This window comes from Temnothorax nylanderi, unplaced genomic scaffold, assembly GCF_030848795.1.
Source record: "Temnothorax nylanderi isolate EJ_2023f unplaced genomic scaffold, tnyl_v1.0 TNYL_tig0051_pilon, whole genome shotgun sequence".
NCBI classification, from domain to species: Eukaryota; Metazoa; Arthropoda; class Insecta; order Hymenoptera; family Formicidae; genus Temnothorax; species Temnothorax nylanderi.
Window position 1 is genome coordinate 22554 of NW_027249113.1, and position 23497 is coordinate 46050.

At 41.2% G+C, this 23497-nt stretch overlaps 1 protein-coding gene across 2 annotated transcripts in view; it reads left to right on the forward strand.

The window, feature by feature from the left end:
• LOC139772520 (uncharacterized) overlaps positions 1 to 23497 on the forward strand; it is a 60671-nt gene that overhangs the window by 15936 nt on the left and 21238 nt on the right. For both annotated transcript variants that reach the window (XR_011718155.1, XM_071706248.1), the window contains exon 3: positions 603 to 736. Coding sequence is in view for 1 of the 2 variants with exons in the window: in XM_071706248.1 (XP_071562349.1) it covers positions 603 to 736 (134 nt within the window). In the remaining variant the exon portion in view is untranslated. The remainder of the gene's footprint in view (positions 1 to 602; positions 737 to 23497) is intronic.

Genomic DNA, 23497 nt, shown 5'->3' on the forward strand with positions numbered 1-23497 from the left:
GAGATACACGTATATGTTTGGAATTTTTTTTTTTAAATTAAATTACTTCGGCGTGTTACGTTCGGCGTTTCCTGTTTCAAGTATCACGACGATTAGTGAATTTCCAATACAAAGTTTGCTTTATTACTTCACACAGGTCCGTTATCTGTGCGGCGGCAATAGCCGGTTCTATTCACGCGGACACTTCATTTTGCTGCAGAACAAACAAGCTTTTAATCACAGTTTCAGTTTGCAGCTATTGTCTTTGCAGTGCAATGCCCCGCGTTTACCCGATTCGCGCTACCACCGGCAAAATCAATATCCACGTACCGCGTTTAATATTTTTCCACGGCTACGCGTTCGTAACTGCCTTCTGAGGACGGCGTCGCTGGGATTACGCAATACACGTACCCCATTGTACTCCGCGGAAGCGCATAAAGCTGGCGACATAACGGGGTCTCCTCATTGGCGCTTGAATATTGGATAAGTTCGGCGGCGAGCACGGGGAAACGGAGCGATTACGGCGCCCGCACCCCCGCGTACCGCCGTGCCGCCCGCGCCGCCGTGCTCGAGTTTCGTCGACAATGACTATAAGAGAGACCCGCGAAATTATTATGTTTCAGTTCTGCCCCGTGAAGAGCCCGTTATCGTATCGGAACGCGATCGCTACGACCCGGGAGACATGTTGAGGGCAAATTGCAGCTTGCCACCCTCCAAGCCACCGGTTCACCTCTCATTCACGCTCAACAGCAGGCCGGTAAGTGATGCCTATCGACACGATTGTCGTATTATCGAATCACGGAGTGAGAGAATATGTGTTAGCGATTGGCTTCCGGCATTATACTCGCGGTTGTATGGTACAATAGAATCGAATTTGACCTTTTCGGAGAGGAAAGCTACTGGAATAAATAACGGGCGAAATTTAAACGCGCACCGAGTTTCTTGAGAGAAAAATCTGTTGTCTTGGTTTATTTATTATCGAACGATTTATTCTACGTAAACAATCAACTTGAAAGTGTGATAACTTTTAACGATCAGTTTTGCTGCCTTAAATATCTATTACGTGGACGTTAATTCCATTTGTTTGACTCGATGGGAAATCAGCCAAGTGTAAAAACATGCAAACGTTGAAATGTACACGTTATAAAAATATTTGGAGTCGTTGTGGATCTCTTTTTTTTTCTTTTTGTCAAACGGCCCATTTAACAGCTGCACCTCTTTTTTTTTTAGCTTCATACCACTCAATCGGAATCCGCTTTTCTCACATCTTTTCGCTTGAAATGGGTCCTTTTATAAAAATTGTTAAATCGAAGACTATTTGCTCTTACCACCCTATGAAACTCGTAAGCCTCATTGAAGGTGCACAGGATTTCGATATCGATTTTCAATTTACGGAATGTATGTGTCTACATAGCTGCTATTATCATCGTCGCCAATGTTTATTGTAGTAGGAAACTCCTCTAACCGTTCGGAAAGGAGATCATTTCCGCACGTTACTATTTTCCCTTTATCGCCGAAATCACGCGCTCGAAATGGGTTCCATTTATTACCGGCTTTTAACTGATGTGCACGGGAATTTGCATAGTCCTACTACGAGGGCACATTTTAGAGCTCAATTTAGTCAGGAAATAATTCCGGCGCAAGAACGTTGAGGAATCCTGGGCGTTCGAGCTCTACGGAGAGGCGCATTGACAGACATTAAAGAGATTAAGCAAACCCTTTGTCCCGCGAAAATGTACAGTAATATGCGTATCGTCTGTTTTGGCAATCCGAGTTCTTATACCGAGATTGAGGTCCTGTACGGAATTAGAGCGCGGATGATTAAGCCTTACCCCGAACGCCTCGCGTTGTCGTCTCCGAGGGTAAAAGGTTTCATCAAACGCGTCCGCGGGATAAGGGAATTTGAATAATGCGGATAATCCGTGCAAAAGCCGCCAGGAGCACCGAACGAAATATACTAATAATTGCGATACGAGGAAAAATGTTGTCGAGTAAACTTTTGCCGAGCGAAACGCAGCGGCACGGGCACGGGCCTCCGGGCGATGCATTACCCATAATCTCCGGGGATGACGTCGCGGGGATCTCATTAGCTGATACAGCTAAATGCAAAATGAAATCACGGTCCACGGCTTGATCGTCCACGGAAATCCGAAATTCGCCATCGACTTTGATCGAGCAGCATTTCGCTGCTGACGCGTCTTATAATTATCTCGCACTTTTAAACGATAGAAACATTTCTATTCTGCTAGCGCATTTCACCGTGATTGTCATTACGCTTAAGTAAATAGAAAAATAAAACTTTCGTCTTCTAACGTAATTGACTGACGGGCGATGTTGATTATTGAATATTTTGCAATATCTAAATTACATAAATTAAATTTCTTTTACTTAGGCAAATATTCAATAATTTGGAACAATCAATTCTTTGAAGATTGTTTTCTAACATTATTCCATAAAAGTTTCTGATGCTGTTTACGCGTCATAATTATACGTCTAGATATAGGTTTATCTAACGTATTTACTTTGGTCGCTTCAATCGAGATAATCGAGATGATAGCAAATCGTAAATTTCTTTGCAAAATTGTAACGATATTATCTTCCCGGATGCACGGCGTGATAGTAAAAAGCCCCGAAAATACGAATCGTGGAGAAATCAACCGTGGGTTTCATGGGATCTGGGAAATTAGTATCGCGTATATATATATATACATATAAGTGCGAGTAACGAAGGAACAGCGCCGACGAGGGCGGCGAGGGGGTAGTAACGAATTGCCCAGGTCAGGAACAACCGGGTCGGTCTGCTAGCTTCTTACGGCTAACGTCTTGTCGAGAAACTCGTCGAATTTGCAGGGAACGTTTCTGAGAGCGTGGAAGATATCTTGTCGCGGAAACAACGGTTTCTTACGGCCGGGGCGTTGCCAGTACAAGTTTACTCGCGCCGGAAAAAGTAGTTTGCCCCCAGGAAAAACTTTTAGGGTTGTTGATCTCTTGTTGAAAAGATTTATTTTCCGATTTATTCGTCGAAAATCTTTTTAATTGTTATTTCAATTATTATTACGATATAACTTCAATATTTGTTAATAAATACAATGTATTTACCATATTTATTACTAAATAAGTAATTGTGCAAATACGTAGCATCACATTCGGTTGTAATTACGGTTGTAGTACACGACAAATTATGTTCATCTTGCGCTTTAATGCTGCTAAATTTCTTGTTGAAAAAAGAACACTGCGAGTTTAATTCTACAGAGCTCTTTTTAGTTTTCTTTTCAATTTCGTGGATAATTATATCTTGGATACATTAAAAAGCTCATCGAATTTTAATATTACTTGACAGTAATTTTATGATTAAAGATTGAAGATATATCGCAGAACAAGAAAGTGGTAATCATATAAAATAATTTTTGCTAATACATATTTAGAGTCATCTATAATTTTTTGTTTTGTAATATTATGTTTTGTAATATGATAAATATATCAAAATGTTTATTAATTATTAATTATTATTATGATACATTATAATGATAGATAATACTTGCATATATATTTGCGACACATGATATGCGTATTTCCGATATCCAATGCGGACGTTGAAAATCACGTTATCAGTAAAATATCTCGGTATATGTAATAAAATGACAACAAGACTCTTCCTGCCGATAAGTGCATTTTAAATTTTAGATGAATGAAAATAGAAAAGCGACTATAGTTGATATGCTGTTATACTTATCAGTTTCCTGTTTTTCACGATGTGACGCAAATATAGATATAACATACGCCAGAATATCTTCGATAATACGGAAATTGATAAATTACGTTTTCAATGACATGACATATACCGCAAAAGAGACAAACGGTTTAACTCTGGCTTGTAATTACGAATATTTATCATTAAATATTTATTATTTTATCATTAAGTAAAACACCGTAACACACTCGTATATCGTGTATAATAAATCTCTTTTAACTGTACTAATATTAAGCATACCGAATGCGCTTGGAAACTTTTAATTGTAATAGTTCACGCAACGTACTCGTATTTTCTGGTAACTTCATCCCAATAATAGTTGGTGTTTACATCGTGTACATTTCGCGGCTTGATATTCCCAAGGTTAATCTGCGCACCGGCACGAATAAATTTTGCGCAACCGACGTGCGCTCTTACGCAGATACCAATATATGCAGTCGTTATCCTTTAATACCTTATAGCCCGACATCGGTGCTAGATCATGCGTGATATCGCTTATTCTATTGTACATTCGCAAAGTGCACGTATGAGGCAACGAGAATGGAGTGTTCGGACACTCTCGCATTCGGTATATAAACCGATATAACTCCTATAAGGGCCAGTTTCACCAACGTCGGTTAACTGTAACCTTCGGTTAAACTCACTCTTCGTCTCTTTCTAAGGGGGCAGTTAAAAAGAGATGAAGAGTGAGTTTAACCGAAGGTTACAGTTAACCGACGTTGGTGAAATTGGCTCTAAGAGACAAGAGATATAAAAAGCGCAAAAGAAGTACAAAGGGTACTCCTTGTCTATCTTACATTCACATTATACCGATCATGTTCTCACTATGTCATGTGATATGATACCATATATTTATAGATAATCATATCAGTATATTGATTTTGAAGTCGCCACATTTGAAAGGCGCACGTCAACCGCCTGTAATCATCAACATATTAATTTTTCATATTTTCCAGGAGCTTCACGAGATCAGATTTGGTTCTATTTCCCTTCTTTAGATTTTAATAATTATTTCGTTCAGATATTTCTACGATTATGAAAGAGTTCTCTCTCCACGCTTTATTTCCACCACATCTTTCTCTTTTTTTTTTACCCCTCGCATCATCCATACGAGATTTACACGGCCGTGAAGAATAACCTATCGGAATACCATGTATTACTCGATAATATGGGCGGGATTTGTTATTTGAGTGAGATTTATTGTGGTTTTATGCGTCGCTCGACACGTATAACCGCGCTATCAAGCCTGGCAATGGCAAATTACGACCTCTCTGAAATATCTGTTTGATGCTCCCCGCTTTTTGCTCCCGTGATTTCGTTTTTAATGAATTTGTTGGATATTTTGCCGCGGAAAGATTAATGTTCGGTCTTCCCGATTTTATTCTCCGTGCGGATCAGTGCTTCAGCTTTCAACTTAAATTCGGATCTTATTTGACGTGTTAATTTGCGCTTTTACGTTTACAACTGAAGTGAAACGGTAAACATCGATGTTAAAAACGAAATAGAAATGCGTTATGAAACGAGTTGGAAAGCCAAGTTTCAAGTAATATTTTGTTCTAAAATTGTATAGTTTGCAAATATTTAATTAGCACAGGAAAAAATTTGCAAATTGTTTAATAAATGCTTACGATTTTATACGTCTTTAAAACTAACTTCTTTACAATTTGAAAATGTTATTATTTCCGACGTCAGTTTAATCTTAATTTTTCGCATTATTTTATGTTTACACGATTAAAAATTTTTTAGTTAAATGGTAAAAGGAATCGGCATCTTTCCAGGCTGTTTCCTTTTTTTAATTTTTCGAAATTTATACTACTTTAATTTATTCGATTATCGTGGAGCAGATGTAGTTTGTTTGAGTACTGCGGCGTATAATACGAACAATGTTCTTTTTGTTATTCTTTGCACAACTCGGTTTTAGCCCCCTCCCCCCCCTCCCCCCAGTTAAGAGAAGTCGCGACTTGCTCGCGTCTTAACAGGAGCGTCGCTGAACTTCACCGCGATGAAACCGAGTTCGGGGTTACCTGTGCAAACAGAATCTTCGACATCACCTCCCGCTGCGCCCTTAATCAACTTATAAACCATGGTAACTTTTACCAATCAGAAACACATCCCGCGGGAAAGAAGATCGGGATCGCAGCTGTGCCGGGAGGAGGAAAGAGGGGGTGGGGGAAAGGACAAAAACTTTATTGGATCGTAAGTCGCCACCTGAAGATAAGCGAACGCCGGCCGTTGTCCGTGCACTTACGACTTCCCAGAATGACGGCGAGTATTTTCTTTCTCTTGCTCCGAAAGGACGGAAGCGCGATCGTGTTGTTTTTGTAATCTCGCGAGGTATCCTACAGATATTATAAAACAGGATGGGAAGAACCTTAAGGACACGTAGTAAAATAACCGCCGGTAGCGCCAATGAAAACATTATCTTAAACTGCTGGCCGCGCGCTCGTTCCCTTTTTCTCTTCAATCGCGACCGATACACTTAATGATATGCACAGAAGAATTGAAGGATTCTCGAGTTCTTGTCATCAAGCTTCCTTACGGTAAATAACAGCATAGTTGAATGTTTTCCAAGAACTCGTACAGGAACATATGCAGCAGACGATTGTTCGCGCGTTAGGCATGTCTCCGCCTTAACACCGCACATTTTGCTCTTTCGACTTGGTTGTTGGCCAAGGCGGCAGTACTTTTGCATACATTTGAATACAAGTCTGGCGCTGCGACGGGGAACGACGAAATTTTAAAAAGCAGCAATATCTCCTTGCTACTACAGCTTGATTCCTCCGCAAACTGTCGTCGACAATACTTGAGTATTTTAAACCAAACGTGAATTATGTATATTATACAATGGCATTTAGTCTGTACCTATATTTACCCCATTTGTATTTCTACAAATCTTTTTGTATATTAAAATTAATTGGACATACCTAAAGAACGAAAAATACACCTCGCCTATTTCTTTTAAAATTGATCGAAGGTATTCTACCGAATACCGTACTGGCCCGAATTTCGCGCGACACCATTGAATTTACTGCATCATAAACCATAACTCCATGTATCGCCTGCAATTGCTGCACGATGCATCAAAAGCTTCGTTCAAAGTCGGCACTTTGTTACCATTTACCATTGTAACATCTGCGTCCGCATGGAATTACTACAGAGCTCTATGTGCGAACTGTCAAAAATCCGTATATCTTTGCCGTACAGAGATATTAAATGCCGCATTTTCATGGTTTTTAAAGAGTATCGTGTCCTCTTATAAATTAACTATGTTTTATGATCAGTGCGTTAAATATTGTATCTCGGGCTGAAATGAAAGTCTTATGAGTACCATACACGAAATACAGTAAAAGAGATCGACGTCGATATTTCGAACACTACGTAATTACATATTTAATCCGGCACGACACGTCAAAATAGCGTAACGAACATTTTTTTGGAACTTTATATTGAAAGCAACACGGTGTTGTACGTGATATATTCAAACGGTACTTTTTCATTCTCCATGGCAAATAGACAGGTGTCTAAATGTGATAACGGGAAAGGATTTACCGTGACGAAAGTACGTCCTTTATTTCCACTATGGCTTCGCTGGCCGGCACTGTCCGCAAACACCGGCCCATTTTCCCGCATGGCTTCGGTGTAATGAAATGCAACGCTCTTTGAGGATATAATCCGATGCAGATTAAAACCCCGGCTCTGCCGTACCTTCGCCCCACTGCCGTGAAGCAAATTGCAGCACAATGCCGCGGGTAGAGGCAAGGGCGTCGAAGCTAATCCGACACGTGGCTCGTCACGGCTTTATATCGTGGAATAAACGAAGACGTCCTCGATGGGAACAGCCCTGAAACTCGTCGAAGCTGCATTTTTAACCCTTCGCGGGGTCGGACGTTGAGCACCCACTCGACACCGAGCCTTATTGCGAAGTCAGTTTTAAGAGGATTGATATTCGACACGATGGCGCCAATATATAACATTTCCTGTCTGCAACATGCAACTCGTACTTGTTATATATACATGATTTATTTATAGGCCTATTGAATTTTCGCGTACGCGAACATGAGACTTGGTAATTAAAATTGTTTTATACGACCGCATTATGTAATGGGGGCGAAATGCGAAAAATGGCAGCACATTATGCTCGAAGCGGAACGCTATGCGCGTCGTCTCATAATATCGTCGCGGATTTCACTCACAACGTACGATGGCCAGAAATGAGAAATTGAACGACAACCTTAGCCTTCTACTCGGCCATCAACTTCTTCCCCACGCTCTCGCGATATCGCACCACCTCTCGCACCCGCCGTTGCTCTTTCCCTCCATACACATATATACACAGATACAGGCACTGGCCCATTCATTAAGTCTCGAGAACGTCCTCGCAATTTCTATAGGGTCGTCAGTAGACGTGTACACGACGTGCCGTTTGTTCTCCTCTGAAACTCGAGATGTCCTCCTCGGATAACACGATGAGACCGTGATGGCTAGTGCACACTGGCACGATCACGACATAAAGTGATAAAGAGAGAGAGAGCAAGAGAGAAAGCCGCGCCCGAAAGATAATGAAAGCCTACATCCGCGACCTACGACTACGAATGAGACGGACAATTGCGGACAAAGTCAAGACTCGGCGCGACGGCCAAGGAACTTTTTTCCGCAGAAGACGTCGCGTCTCTTCTTATCTTCAGGTGGGAATGAAGAGCTGACGCAAAAGTCTGAAATGACGAAATTTGCGTCGTCTTATTTCGTCATCACACGATGATAAGTCATATTTATTTCTCTTATAAAAATCAAAATAATTGAAGAAATAAGAATAAGAATGAAGTAATCGCGAAACGAATGTAATAACTTTGGATCCTTTCTTTATATGCATAATATATATATATTTGTGTACAGACTATATATCTCAGTTTTATATTCATTGTGTTTATTTTTCTTTGATAAATATGTTATTAAGATAGAAAATTGTACAACATACATATATATACATAAATATATAATCAATTTAATTCGATTATTTTTTATTTGAATTATATGCCAAGCAAAAAGAATTTTAACGGAGATATTGTACATGCAAAAATACAATATACAGAGAGCATTTATTCAGTTGGCCGTTACCGCATATATATTTTTCTGTAATATGCAACAAACTAAGCAGAAGTAAACGCCACTACGTTTGAAATACGCGGAATAAAGTCACTAACCGGGTTAACTATATTTTTACGGAAATATCTGCTTTTACAGATAGTTAATGCCTCTTTTATGCATATATTTTCATAACATTTGCTTGCTTCTACTGACAATAACGAATATTTTAGCATAAGCATTATTCACAAAATTTTTATTCACGCTTTTCGAGGCATTTTTAGTGACAGATAAAAGTAAAAACATTTTCTACATTTCATTCACACAATCCATCAAGTTCGCAGACACGAAGTACTCTGAAATTGGATAAAATTATAGAAATATAATCTGTATATGTGTATATGTATGTATGCAAAAGACTTTTTAAGATAATTTTTCGAGAGTGCCCAGAGTACTAGTCGTAAAAGCCTCTAAAGTTCTGCACTAAAGTATATGCACGTGATCTGTGTGCGGAGTACTAAATTGTATCGGTTATTCCGAGATGGTTAAAGTTTCAAGAATTTATTACTAATAGATAAGAATGAAGATGAGATAATTCTGCCTTAATGTAATTCACTCGTATAATTATATCACATATAATTTCATCATTTCATCAAAGAGCAAAGTGCATTATCCCTCCATTTTAATACTGAATTATTAAACACGTTTTAACATTTGAGGATATTAAAGCAAATTACATATATTCTTTTGCAAATACTTTTTGAGATAACTTTTTAACTTAAAAAAACAGTTTTTAAATATATAATTTTGTTATTACACATTTTAATATTGCTCAAGCACAGTTAGATATTTTAGTAAATAACGCTGTAAATTTGATTACGCTGGTACAATTGTAATATTATAAGCAATGGAATAGAGTATACGTTAATGAAATGCATTCTGGATATCATTAGCATGAAATTTATGATTTGCCACCGATCAATTAATGTTTTGCAAATGGCTTTACGGCGACGGCTGCGTAACATAGATATCACGCGAAAGTTATTGCCACAGGCTACGAATATATAACGGAAATTAGATACGCAGCGAATACTGAATTGTGATCAGTATATATCGTAAATATTGATGGAATCGAGGGGAATATCGATCAGAAGTTTAGATTCCGTAAATGTTATCTTCATGCAAATGGACATTTTGTACATCTTTATAATTGCAATCGATATTGACACATGCACGTATCTCCATTTGCAGATATTATTAAAGAAATATGATAAATTAAAAAGAAATGAGTACAGAAAGAAGATTTATATAAATTGAACACAGTAAAATAATACAGTTGCATGTGATTAGTTTTAGTTAGCAATACGTAATATAAACTTCATAATGTGGAAAATTATAAAGTTTATTCGTTTATTCTGACTGAAAGATGAAATAAGAGCTGAATTTTCTCATCATAATTCTTATTATTAGAACAAGACGCAAAAGAGAGTATTTTTTTTATATAAGAGAAACTGTATTTATCCATCATGTTAAAAATTTTTATTACAATCGTTTTAGACTTGTGATTGACTTTTCATACTATATTTACGAAAAAAAAAATAACAGATTTTATTTGATTTAACGAAAATCACACTATAATAGATTGAAGTAAATTTACTTCAATTTATTGAAGAATTTTTATGGTCAAATTGTTTTACCATACATATAATAATTTGTTATAAAAATACGCATAGTGAATAAAAAAAGGAAATTTAATATATTTAATATTCAGACACGCAAATAACATTACGTGTGTATTAAATAAATTTATATCCACCGTAATTAAATATTTTGCATGCATTCTGAATCTTATATTGCTGAAATAATGCAAACAGTTGTTATTTTCTACAGTACGCGCACGTGTATATCAAATAAATTTATACCCAACGTAATTAAATTTTTTGATACATATATATATTCTGAATCTTATATTGCTGAAATAACGCAAACAATCGTTATTTTCCACAGTACGCACAAGTACAATAAAACTCTTTTTACATTTGTTAGATGCCAGTGAATATACGGAAAAGCAGTAGTCAAACAAAAGCATCAGGCAGAGATTGAGGGCAGAGAGGGATTAAAAAAGGTGATTGCGTATCGTAAACACACTGAGCTTCAAAGAGTTAATGTTTCCCATTTTCATATATGGAAAGTACAAGCAACACCGATTTAATATCTTTTGTTTTCATGTCCACAACGTTCCTATGTTTATATGTTTAAGTAAAGCAGCTGGTTTATGTGTTTAAGTAAAGCAGCTTCGCCTCTCTTTTACGTGCATATACATACGACCAGAATACATATTAATATTGACAGTATATACTGAAACTGCATAGTTCTCATGCACGCAACGACAGTCATTATATATGTAAGATATTGACCGTCTAGACTAGGTAATAGATATATGTATGTACACTTGAATTATACACTTGAATTATGTTCCACATCGGTGAAGCCGTTGTCAGTCGCGAAATTTGAGAGAACCCGCATCCTTTGTAACAGATAATTAAAGATAGAGTTTGGAATAAGCAGAAAATTAAAAATTAATAATCGTTTACTTCTTGTTTTTCGGCGCGATTGCATTAGTTTATATCATTAGTTCTATTTAGTTCTGTTTATAAACATGTGACAGACTTTGTAAATCCTTCGAATACGCGCGTATAATATGACGACTGATAAAAACGCAGAATTAAATTTCTTAGATATCTCCCATCACGCGCAATCGGAATGACCCAGATCTTTTTATGTAGGGAACGACAATTGAGCGCGGAAAAATGATTGAATCTCGATTTACGTGGCTCAAAGGGGATTCGCACATAAGTTATCGGGCGCCATCCTTTGTACATCGTTGCACGGCGTTCGGTTCATCGACTCCCTAGTCATGTTCCTCTCCGACGACAGGGCTTATTGACCGTGTAGATCGATAGATTCGCGATCTTGTATTCAACGTCCGCGATCTCACCGTACGTATGTTATATTCCGTGTCATCGCAGAGCATGCACACACACATATATATATAATATATATATATACACACACAGCTATCGCACGCGCATTAGCGCGTCGCCGACGGGTGCTGCCGGTGTCGGATAGCTATTACAATTTACACGCGGTTATATGCGCCGCCGAACGAAGCTCGGGGTCCTGCTAATTGTGGTTAAGTTTAATTCGCGCGGACGTGCGGCCTGGTGGGACACGGCCGCCGCCGTAGGATGGCGAGCGCTCAGTTCCCGTTTGACGTGCGCCGTTCCGCTGCCAGTGCCGTTCCGTTGCGGCGTTGCAGCCGGTGTATCCGACGTTATACCGCTCTATATCACTGTAGGGTGCACACTGTATACACGTATATGTCCGTATAATTCCACGTCCGTCGATACCAGCAGATTATCGGCCAATAACACCGAGGAAAACCATATCTAGCTTCATGCGGCCTACCCTCGAGGCTTCGGCCCTGTCGACTTCCATTAAACGATCGTGATGCGGTAGAGAGAGAGAGAGAGATCGAGAAAGCGAGAGAGCAGATGGAGACGAGGTTACCAGGGATGAGAAGCGGATAATAAGAGAGAGGCGGAGAGGACGGGGAGGATGCGAGAAAGAGGTGGAACAGCCACTTAACGAATCATCGATAAACAAGCGGGAAACTCTCGGCGTCATATCGTCAGGATCGTCATCGTCGTCGTAATGGGAACCGATAGATGCACGCGGCGGGGGCCCATTGTTTTCCATCCAGGAAGGTCCTTTCGAAGAGATGTCGACCCCTGGACGTTCTCTCGGCTTGTCCCGTCTAACGGCCTTCTCATCTAAAATCACCGATTCTCCGCCGTTCCGTTCTTCGCCGCTCCATCAATTCCCCGGCTCACCCCCTCGTCGTCCCTTATCCCCCCCGGATTCGATCCGGGCGGCCGCTTGTGTTCCGCGCGCACGTTTCACTCCCTTTCAATCTCCCTCGTTTCCATCCGCTCGGTACACGGCTCTTTCCCTCCGCCCGTGTTTCCGCATCCACTTCGTTCCTCGTCAACCCCGTGACCGAGCTTCAGACCTGCACGGTCTAATAAAGCGTCCCTTCGTAGAGAGCGGCACGGTGCACACGCGCGTATACTTGACACGTGCACATCAATGTTCATAGACACAGCGGACGCACATACACACATTCGCAAAACCGCCAGTTTCGTTCCTCCGATAGTATGGCGCGCACGCGAGCGCGCGAGATGCTTGTCCACCTTTGCTGAAAGGAACTGTGCGCTACAGCCGACGGTAAATTGAAGCTGATACCGTATACAGTCGATTCAAACGGCTGACGAGTTTATCGGAAAGCTTAGCTAGTCACTGGGTGCTCTGCCGAGTTTAACCGAAATGCACCGTATCTACTCTCGGGGTTAGTGACTGGCGGTTAATACCAGTTCGTCGTCCCGAGTGCCGAGCATAACATCCAGGAGGCTTAAGATGGCTGTAGCGAGGCAATCGACGTATGAAACTGCCTATATAAAATGAAATGTATCGATTCAAGCGACCTGGTTACGAACTAGTTGCCGAAAAACACTACGAATATTATGAAAACTATTAACGAAGATAGAAATTTACATGAACATTATTTATTCGACTGTAAACATAAAATCATACAGGATTGTATTCCGTTTAACGCGCAAAGTTCGTTCTTCGTTTGCGGGTGCAATCTGAAAAATTTATTCGTCTTCGTCGTGCAAACGGAGAATTATATGATGAAGTGCGTCTGTAGATTACGTATTACAGGAAGGTCACGATGACGGGGACAAAAATTCAGATTAATGTACACTCGGGAAATTTGCTCCGGTAATATATTTATACGGCCGGATTTTTAACTGCCGCATAAATCTTCGCTGCTTTCGCGTTAAAAAGTCCAAAGAAACTCGGTGAGAAGTCGTCAGAATTACATCGAACACCCCGAACTCTCGCTTGAAATAGCGCGGAATTTATCCACGAGCCAAAGACGAGGATCCGAATACGCGAATTGCGCCTGGCGGTGTATAACATTCTGACGTAAACCGTTCGCCGTTACGAAGAACGAAGAAGGCGCTCGGGCTACCGTGAATGTAGATTGTGCCGTTACCACCGACGTAGCGAGGGCGGGCACGGAACGTACGTGTGCCCTGAACGACGCTCGTTGGAAGGATAATATTTTGCGGAGTTAAATTTAGCGAAGATTTTCGACCGCCGTATAATTTTCCAAGACGGCGAAGGGGTCACCGTTTCGCAGATTTTCTCAAGCTCAGCAGAAACATGCTGAATTTACTGGGAAGTTGCGCGCACACACAGACAGCGAACTAATACCGTCGACTTTAGCGTCGTCGTCTTCGACGTAACATAATCCTTCCTCGTTTTCTTTCTCTTTCTCTTTCTCTTTCTCTCAGTCAGTTTTATCCTTTGCCCAAGAAAGCTTACAGCTGGCGTCCCGCGCTCTCAAAGCGCGCTGCAAGGCGGACTTCTTTAATTGTTCGTCTTGAATAATAAATTATTTCCTCACTAATGAGTCTTGCATGCGAGGTACATCGAAAATCGCGTAGTTACATCTTTGTAGTTACAAATTCCTTAACGAATATTTTACTTTGTCGCACGTGACTATTTCAACGATAATTATTAAAAATTGCTCGACTTCGTTACATTTTACGTTATAGGTGACAATAGTTGGTCCGATTCGTGAATATATATCAAGTCGACGTGACAGCCCGGTAACTGCGGATTGTCTCCGCCTGTTGCAGCACACTCTGGTCATTATACCACTGCATGTACTGCATGTAAATTATATCACGATCATCATGTTAGTGTAGTTATGAGACTCGATCAACTTCTCCGCAATCCAGTTTTGTGTGCGTCCTCCGTAACCTATCCTATATAAAAGCTTTCAAAAGTTCGCTGACACACGGTTTTCGTGCTTCTGTTAATTATTACATTATTGCTTCACCACGTGTATACTTCGCGCATTCAGATTTGTTGAAATCACTAACATAAGCACATTCTATAATACACTGTAATATTATCACAGAATTACCGCAATCAAGAGCGTGTTATTGGCATATGTATGAAGTGTATACGTTTCCAATTAAAGGGAATAATCGTAATGTTTCGATAAACCTCGCGCGAATCGACCGCAGTAAATAAACCGAAATAGTCTTCACACCTAAGCAGTAGTGATTGGTACAATAACTGACTCTGCCATCGCTCTACGTTCTGAGTTTTCGTGATGGGAAATAAATAAGTTGAAACTTTCGTGGGCTTCTCGGAGCCCCTTGTATGAAAGCACGACGGCGTGTAGAAATTGGGCTGCACCGCCGGCAAATCGGGTATCAAATAGGACACAATAATTCGCATACGGAAGCATTAATTACCTCCATAAATCTGTACGTTAATGCACGGGCGCGTGGCTAATTGCGCGAAAGACCGTGTTGGTGTAACACGCGCTTGCAGTCTCCCCCGGAGTGGCCCCGAGGAATCTGACATCCACTCGACATTCACGAGGACCGCCGCCGCCGCCGCCGCCGCGTATCTCGCTGTCGCGTCACGGTGCGCCACGCGTACATCCCATTCTGACTCATTCGTCATGTCTCAAAAGGAAAGCTTTCACGCATTGTTCTGCGCGGCTTACCTTTGAATCAGCCTTATTTACGCCCTCCGCAACGCAATATCCCTCTCGGGCGGCAATCAAACAGATACGAATGAGTATAGAGGATGAGAACGATGATGGGAAGAAGAACGGGAATGGATCGAAGGCGATGCAGGACGCGGAATAGCTAGGTAAGGAGCGGCTTTTGTCTCGCAGTGTCTACTGTAAACCGACGATCTTATTGCGAGGGAGAGACTGGGGGGAGGCTTTGAAGTCGCGAGACGAGAGACGAGGACACGGAAACTGGGCGCGCGATGGTAGGACGAAAGGCAGCGACGAAGAAAAGGAGAGAGGATAGCTCCAGCCACCCCTTGAGCGCAATGCGAGATAGCGCGCGGCAAAGCGGGAGACCGACGAGAGAGACAAGGGTCCCCTCGGGGGCTCAATCGCCGTAGAGTATAGAGCACCGGTGGCACACACCGACGAAAGATAGAACGTCGCTTAAGCGCCGTCCTGACCAATGGCCTGGAATGCCTTTTCCTGTATCGGGCCAACGACGCGTTACACGTTGCAACCGAGTTACACGTACTCGTAATTTTTCGAAGGCCACGGGAGGGAGGGAGAGGGAAAAACGCGGCCCCGGGAAGAAGGATGTCGAGGCGCAGGAAAAGAAGAAACGGGAAGACCGCCGCGCGTGGATGCTGTTGTTCCTTCTTCTGTCGACGCGACACGCTATATCAAATCGATCTCCGCTGTTCTTCCGCACATCAGAATGTCACAAACGTATATCGGCTACCGTAACATCTGCGACCGGTTCGTTCTAGGTCACACGCGAAATCGCGACGTGGTCACGTATAGGAATATCTTCGGCACCGAGTTCCGATGACGCGACGTGTCCTCCGTTTTTATTGTTTTAATATAAGTTTGGAACTCCGACTTGTTCCCCAATATAACGCGCGCGCCTTCTTACGTAATTCCAGAATGGCGCAGCATTCGGGCAACAAATCATTTTCAAATCGCTAGAAGATGTATCACATGGCGTATACTTTCACTTGAGTTTTGACAGATAATTAAATAGTCATCTCGAATAGCGATACATGATGCTTAATTATTATCGCTGCATTATTATCGTACATATATTTCTATATTATCAGCTTTATGTACGTGTCCCATCCTCCCATTGACTATTACTTCGATATCCGTCCGATCTCCAGATCTATCCTCCGCTTCCGTCGCCACTCTCGTCATTGGTTAATACTTTACGCCCGCTGCATTTGAGAAGGAAAGAATTCCGCCTGGAAAAGTGGGTTACACCGGATGGGTCGCGATGACAGCACCGTCGTATGATTCGCGGGCGACAGTTGGGCTATATTCCGGAGATGATGCACGGGAATATACGCCCGCACACTGTGACACGCGTATCCATATATCTACGATGGAGCGAATAATATCCACAGCGGGGAATGTGTCTGCCCAGAACGATGACGACATCCAGATCGATGGACATATACACGGAAGCCAGAGTGGATAACCGCCCGCATTCATGAATCAAGCCTCGCTAAGATCTTTAACGTATGTGCGAAAAAAGAGTTCGTTTAACGTTTCTGTCACAAAGATTATAAAGCTTTATTGCTAAAAGCAGCACGGTATTTTTTGTCGAAAATTAAAATCGCGGCGTTTGTCGCTTTCATTATCGTTAGAAATCTCGTTTGTACGTTTCCCATTTAACTTATTAACTTCGTCCGTTTAATCACAGCAAAGGTGGCACTTTTGTAGCATATAAATGCAAATTTAACTCTATCTATACGTCATGTACGGACATTTTACCAGATGTGCGAAATATCGACGTACGAAATATCGATCATATGTATATGCTCGTTTCTTACTCCATTCCGAATCCGTCCGTGCACCGATTCGCTGTCACTGTACGCGCGCGAACGAGGGTGCAAAACCATATTTCAGGAACGGAACCGGTATTAATAACGATCGGGGCTGACCCGCGCAGTGCCACATTCCGCAATCAGCTTCAGGTTTCCGCGTGTTCCGCCGATCGGCCAAAAGAGAGGGACGCCCTCCGGCACTGTCCGGGACCCATAAAGTTTAATCGCCGTTATTTCGCAGGGAATACGTATCGCGCCTCTGGGTGTTCGCGGTACGTATTCCGCGGCTTCGGTGCAAATAGCTCGTGAGCTAGACCCTTTTAAATATCCCCGTCCGTTCGACACAACGCGTCGGGTATATCGATTTTTCCGCGATCGCGATGGCCATAACCCGAGGCGAAGTTCGCGAAATCCGTGGGCCATAAATTTCACGGTGGCGCGTGACGGCGGCGGCGGCGGCGGCGAGCTCCCGGGCGCCATCGATACGAAAATTAATCGAACACCCGAGAATTGAAAGTAAACGACTCCTGGGGTGGAAGTGGATCATAAATAGAGCGGCGGAATGCATTAATATACCGCGGCCGCGCGCGTCCGCCTCGCGCATTTACGACAGGCCAATGGTAATAGCGACGATCGTTTGTCCGTCGGCGTGACGTCTCCGTTTTTATTTCCCCTTTATACTATTTCGCCGTATTACAGTTCGTAAGAACTCTTCCTGCAACGAGAACAAAAAGAATTGCATTCGATATTCGCTGGCAACTATCTGGTAACTGATTTATCGAAGAACGACGGATATGTTTGTTGTATCGATGTGTTTATTGCTGCACATAGAACAGTTTTCTTTCAATTGCGCCAACAATCCCAGCGGGGGTTGGAAATTTGCAAGCTATTCCGATAGTGTAAATAACATCGTGTATTGTAAACGCACAAGTATTCGTTGCACACATCGGCCTGATTTTACTCCTTCGAAGCTGAAACTCGTACAACTAGGCGTCTCAGACTTATTTATCGCTACTCCGCTGTGCCATAACCGTCTTCTTCATCTTATAAATGATGCCGTGTAACGCGAAAGCTCCGTGACGTATCAGGAGACATATTTACTGAGACGAGTCCCATTCGGGCTATTTACTCGACGACTCTCGACAGAAGCTACCGGCGGACTAAGGTTGTTCTTACAAATGTTTGAACGCGTTTCATGTAAGGAGATAAATCGCGTACACGCACTGCTTTTCTTAAATGTAACCACTTATAATGAATTCTTTTATATTAATATGAAGAAATTCGATCCTGTTGTAAATTTAAAGTTTATGCATCATTGCAAATCATGAGATATTGATAATGCGTTATATAGTCGTTTTTAATTGGTTTGAATTATATCTAATAAAAGTTTTAGTTTTATAATTGTAAAAATATTTGCTATTGAAAATTCTTTGGCTGCTACAAGCAATAATAGTTTCTCATTAAATTTGCGTTAAAGAAAATTCGACTCGCGAAGATCTCAGGAAACCGTCATTAAAATATGTACTTAAACTAACCGTTCCATCTCTTAACCGCAAATTCTTTGATGGGTTTTCAGTCAATCCACTCTTGGGGAAAATTTGATGGAAGACCGGCAATTTGTCAAATTTCAACATTAATTATCTTAGCAATTAAACTCTTAATTAAATTTCTACTTAAGTACAAAGTAAAGCTTGCTTTGAATGAAAATTGATTGAAAAACAAGATATTAATGTCTGTGAAACAGGAGTCGTGTAAACCTCTTATGATTTTTTGCTCATGAAGCGACGATTGATTTCACGATATTATAAAACAATCGCTATTGTATTCCTAATTTCCTGTGATATTTGTGATTGAAATATAACGCAAATTCGAAACGTTTTTTATTTTAATAATTATTTCTTTGACTAATTGAAATCTATCTTTAAAAAGATTATAAATTATTCCTATATATTAGAGAACTTTCCAGAAGAAAGACTATACGTATATAAATATTTTTATGGACATCATTTACGAGAATATTTACCACACGAATATAAAAAGTTCTTTTTCTTCACGATTAATAAAATAAAATAAATATCTAGAAAGTAAATTTTCCTAAGACTTTTATTTTTGACACTGCGTTAAAAAAGAAATTCTTCAATAATGTAAAGTGCAATAATTTAAAGTTTAATGATAGCTTAAAGCTTCGAAGAGTATAAATATCTCCAACAAATTGTTTCGTTTCGATTATAAGTAACGTCTTTTAGATTTTTTATTTTTTAACTTAAAGAGCAAAAAGCGATGAGGTAACGAAAGATCTCTTAGCCTTGCGCGTACAATGTGAGCGAGCAGCTGCTTGATCAAAGTGTGCTGAAGACATTACGCTGCAAACACCACTTCGGAACTACTTCGTTAAGTATTAACGCGACCGTAGATTAGTGTATGGTACACCCCGCATATCGCTGTAATCTCCGTGCCGTTGAGAAACTGATTTCCCGACCGGGATTTTCGTAGGTGCGTTCGCTCCTCGCGAATCCAAATTTCGAGTGCCCGAATACTCGTGCATGTCGAGCGGACCGCTTGTCGGAATGCACTTAAGGGTTTTTACGCGCTCCCGCCCGAATCCTGTCCGTCAGAAAATGCGAATTGCGAGCCTTACGGATCGGCGGAGCCATAACTCGACACTCGACGATCAAGCCGAAGAGTTCGTTTTCCGAACCTCCACCGCGAGAAAGAATCCCTCTTCGTCCCTCTTCCTACCTCGTCTATCGTACTTCTTCTTCGCACCTGAGATATATCTTCGCAGATTCAGGGCTCTCGCAATCACGCTGGAGTATCTTGATTCGTATAAATCTCTGGTAACCCGCGCGGGATTCGGCGGGACGCGCGCGCGAGAGAGAGAGAGAGAGAGAGAGGCTCTTCCCTCCGTGACAAGTACATGCGTAATAGGGGGAACAGCTTCACTTCGGCGGCTCTTCGAATACGTTGTGGGGATACGACTGAACGACGCCCATGAATTCAAAACAGGCTGGGAAGATCCCGGGGAAAGGCCCCGGCTGCCGCGCGGCTAACGTAATTATGCATGCCGACGTTCGCGAATTCTCTTTAGTGCCGCGCGATCTAAAGCGCGGCGCATTGCCGCGCGTACCAACCGATTATACCTTCACGTCCTCACGAAAATCGTGTTTTATTGGCCGACCATAAAGTATGCACAGCTCTGGGGCTGTAAAAAGAAGATTGACGGTTCATAATGGACGCTGCTCCAATATTGAAACGCAAATTTCGCGATGCGACAAGAGAGATTCGTTCGGATTGCAGCGAGGAAATTACAGCCGAGTTTACAAATGTTTCTCTTCGGCGATTATTTCGGAATCAATCGAAAGTGAATACATCGAATTTTTATGTATGCTCAAAGGGAATGACATGCGTGGGTTGTAAGACAATACCAATATTCTTAAAAGAATTTAAGATATCCAAAAAATTCTTTCGCGCTTTTAGATTTTATGTCAAGATCTAAAAGATTGCGCTTGTAATAACAAAACAACTATAAGCCGATTAAAGTATTTTGCATAAAATAAGAAAGAACAGACTCAAGCATCGATTACGTTGCGATTCAAGTTGAACTGAAACTTTAAAGTGGCGCGAAAGGAGCTTTGCAACGCCTTTATAAATTTCTTGGTTTATTAACTTCGAAAGGACGGCCGTTGGTTTTCTCATGGACATCGTGCAAGATATAAATCAAAGCACGTACGATTATTTAGGAAGAACAAAAGTTAGCAAGATAATCGTGAGAGGCGAGTGATACATGTTTTATTTTAATCGAAATCCACTAGTGTGAACTGTCGCCGGTTACATTGGTACGGAAGCAGCTGTTACTAAGTCTCGAAATCGTATACTGGGATCACCGCTAACCGTAAGCTAAATCCTTTGAGGGATCAAAAGGACCTTATCCTATCGGAGTTGCTGACCTTTGTGACACGATATGCCTCTCCTATTGGGTACGGTGTCAGTAACTTCGACGTCGCGTAAGTAATCAACAGCGACGCGCATAATGCCCTCTTGTTATGGATTAGTATGCCCGATAGCACTACGTATATGGCTCTCTCGAACGCAAGTGACCATTTGAACATAGTACTTGTCTCGGTTACCTAATGGGATGTAGGTACATAATACATAGATTGCGCGTTATCTTAATGCAGTATTATCACTAACTAATAAGAGAAAAGCGCTTTTCCTTCAATTTTTCGTAAATATTCATATACACCGTGTCTCTATGCGTGTTCGAAAATTAACTTATCAGTCAAATTAATTAAACATTTACTTTCTTGCTCGTTGCGTTGCGAAAACGTAATACCGAAGTTTCACAACGAAATTCACAAAAACCACGTGAGTAAAAATTATCGTTTAACAATCGATCTAACCGTGATTTCGTACCCAAAGAAAAAAAATGTACCCACGTAACGAAAGAGAAAAAGATTTGTGATTCTGTAATTCAGCTGGGTCGTGATCTCGATAAATTTTCCCGACGCAAATGACGGGGCGACGCGCATCGGTGAAGGAATGATCGCAAGGTGTTATAAATCGCTCCTTCGCGGATCGTAATGTTCGTCGAACGAGACGCGAGGATACAATGCCTTGCTTAAATTCCGTTAGTCTTCCGCACTTGTACGGTACTCTTACGCGGCGCAATTTTCGCGAGGAGGGCAGAGAGGAGAGCTCTCGAGTAACTCACAACTCGGAAACGAGGAGTGCCGGCGCTCCGACCGTCGATCCGAAAGCACATACTTTCCCTTCCTTTCGCCCGCTACACACCCGGCTCTTTACGGTTTGCTTTCTGTACGCTCGCATATATAATTCCTACTAGCTTTCATTACATAATCGCCGTTAGTATTCTCGCCTCGTGCGAGATCGAGAGCTCCCCTACGATTCGGCGGCACGTCACGTCGTTCCTTTACGTATCTGGTAAGCACTTAAGTAGTGTGCGTGCATTGCACCCACTCTGTTAACATATTACGTGTTACAGCAGATGTGCAAGATATCCCAGGCATTGTCTCTTCCTTGCATCTAAAGGGATTTAGTCGAATTAGCTCGCGAAAACGAAATAAGTTTTAGATTGGGATGCTATCTATTGTATTTCATTTTTTTTGTGAAATTATTGGCAGATTGTTGTTTATCGTAATTTTACTTCGAATGTATCTATTAAATTCCAATATCAAATTTTAATATAATAGAGCATTTATTCCATATTTTCACAAATAAAATATCTGATTTCACAAAATAAATATATTTTTGGAAAAATTAATTTTGATAATTAACAAATAATAAATATCCACGTTAATAACTTATTTCTTTTTCTTAAGACTTGAAAAAATTTCGCCGTGAATCTCTATTCTCCAATTTTGCATAATTCTGTCGCTACTAATTTCTCGAAATTGCCGGAACCGCTGTTTTCTTGTTTGATCTGTGGTATCTGTTGTTGAAGGACATCCGGCAGGTCTGGGATACTCTGTATACTCTGCTAAATTGCATGAACAAGCGGAGTCCGAAGGACGGATATTACCACGAATATACTGTGATACCATAGTATCACACTTGAAATCGTATAGTATCTCAGTAACGTGTCGCAGTTTCCATCGTGCCTATCTTTCCGTTCCGCACATTTTCCATTGTGTTAAGAAACGCCAAGTGAAATCTCACTGTACTATATTATTACTATTACTATTAATTACGTCTCCTCTTAGAAGATAACTTGGATTAAAGTTAAAACTAGAGATATCATGCTTAATCATAAGAGTAAGTGTTCTCTGGAAACTCAGTTAATTAGTCAGGAAAGTAAGTTTGTGTGTCAGTAAAATGAGGCAAAAGTAAGGAAGCACATATACAAGAGAATTTTGTGATTAAAATCCAGTTTTGTGATTATTCTACAGTTCACACTTGTCGCTATTGCACATATTTTTTTATATTAGCGCGATAAAGGGCGATCGCGTCGAAGGTTGTCGTTCCGCTTTCCGAGATGGAAACAACGTAAGATGTCGATCGTGCTCATCAGGTCGATTCTTCACCTCGCAATTGAAGCACACGACGTCGCATCTGTTAACAGCAAGCAGCGACTGTCATTGCAGAATCATCGATCAGCGTATACAAGAGAGACGCGACGCCCGAGAGAAACTGCAAACGTTTGCCCTGGACGTTCGGCCTGTTTCGAATGGCACCCCG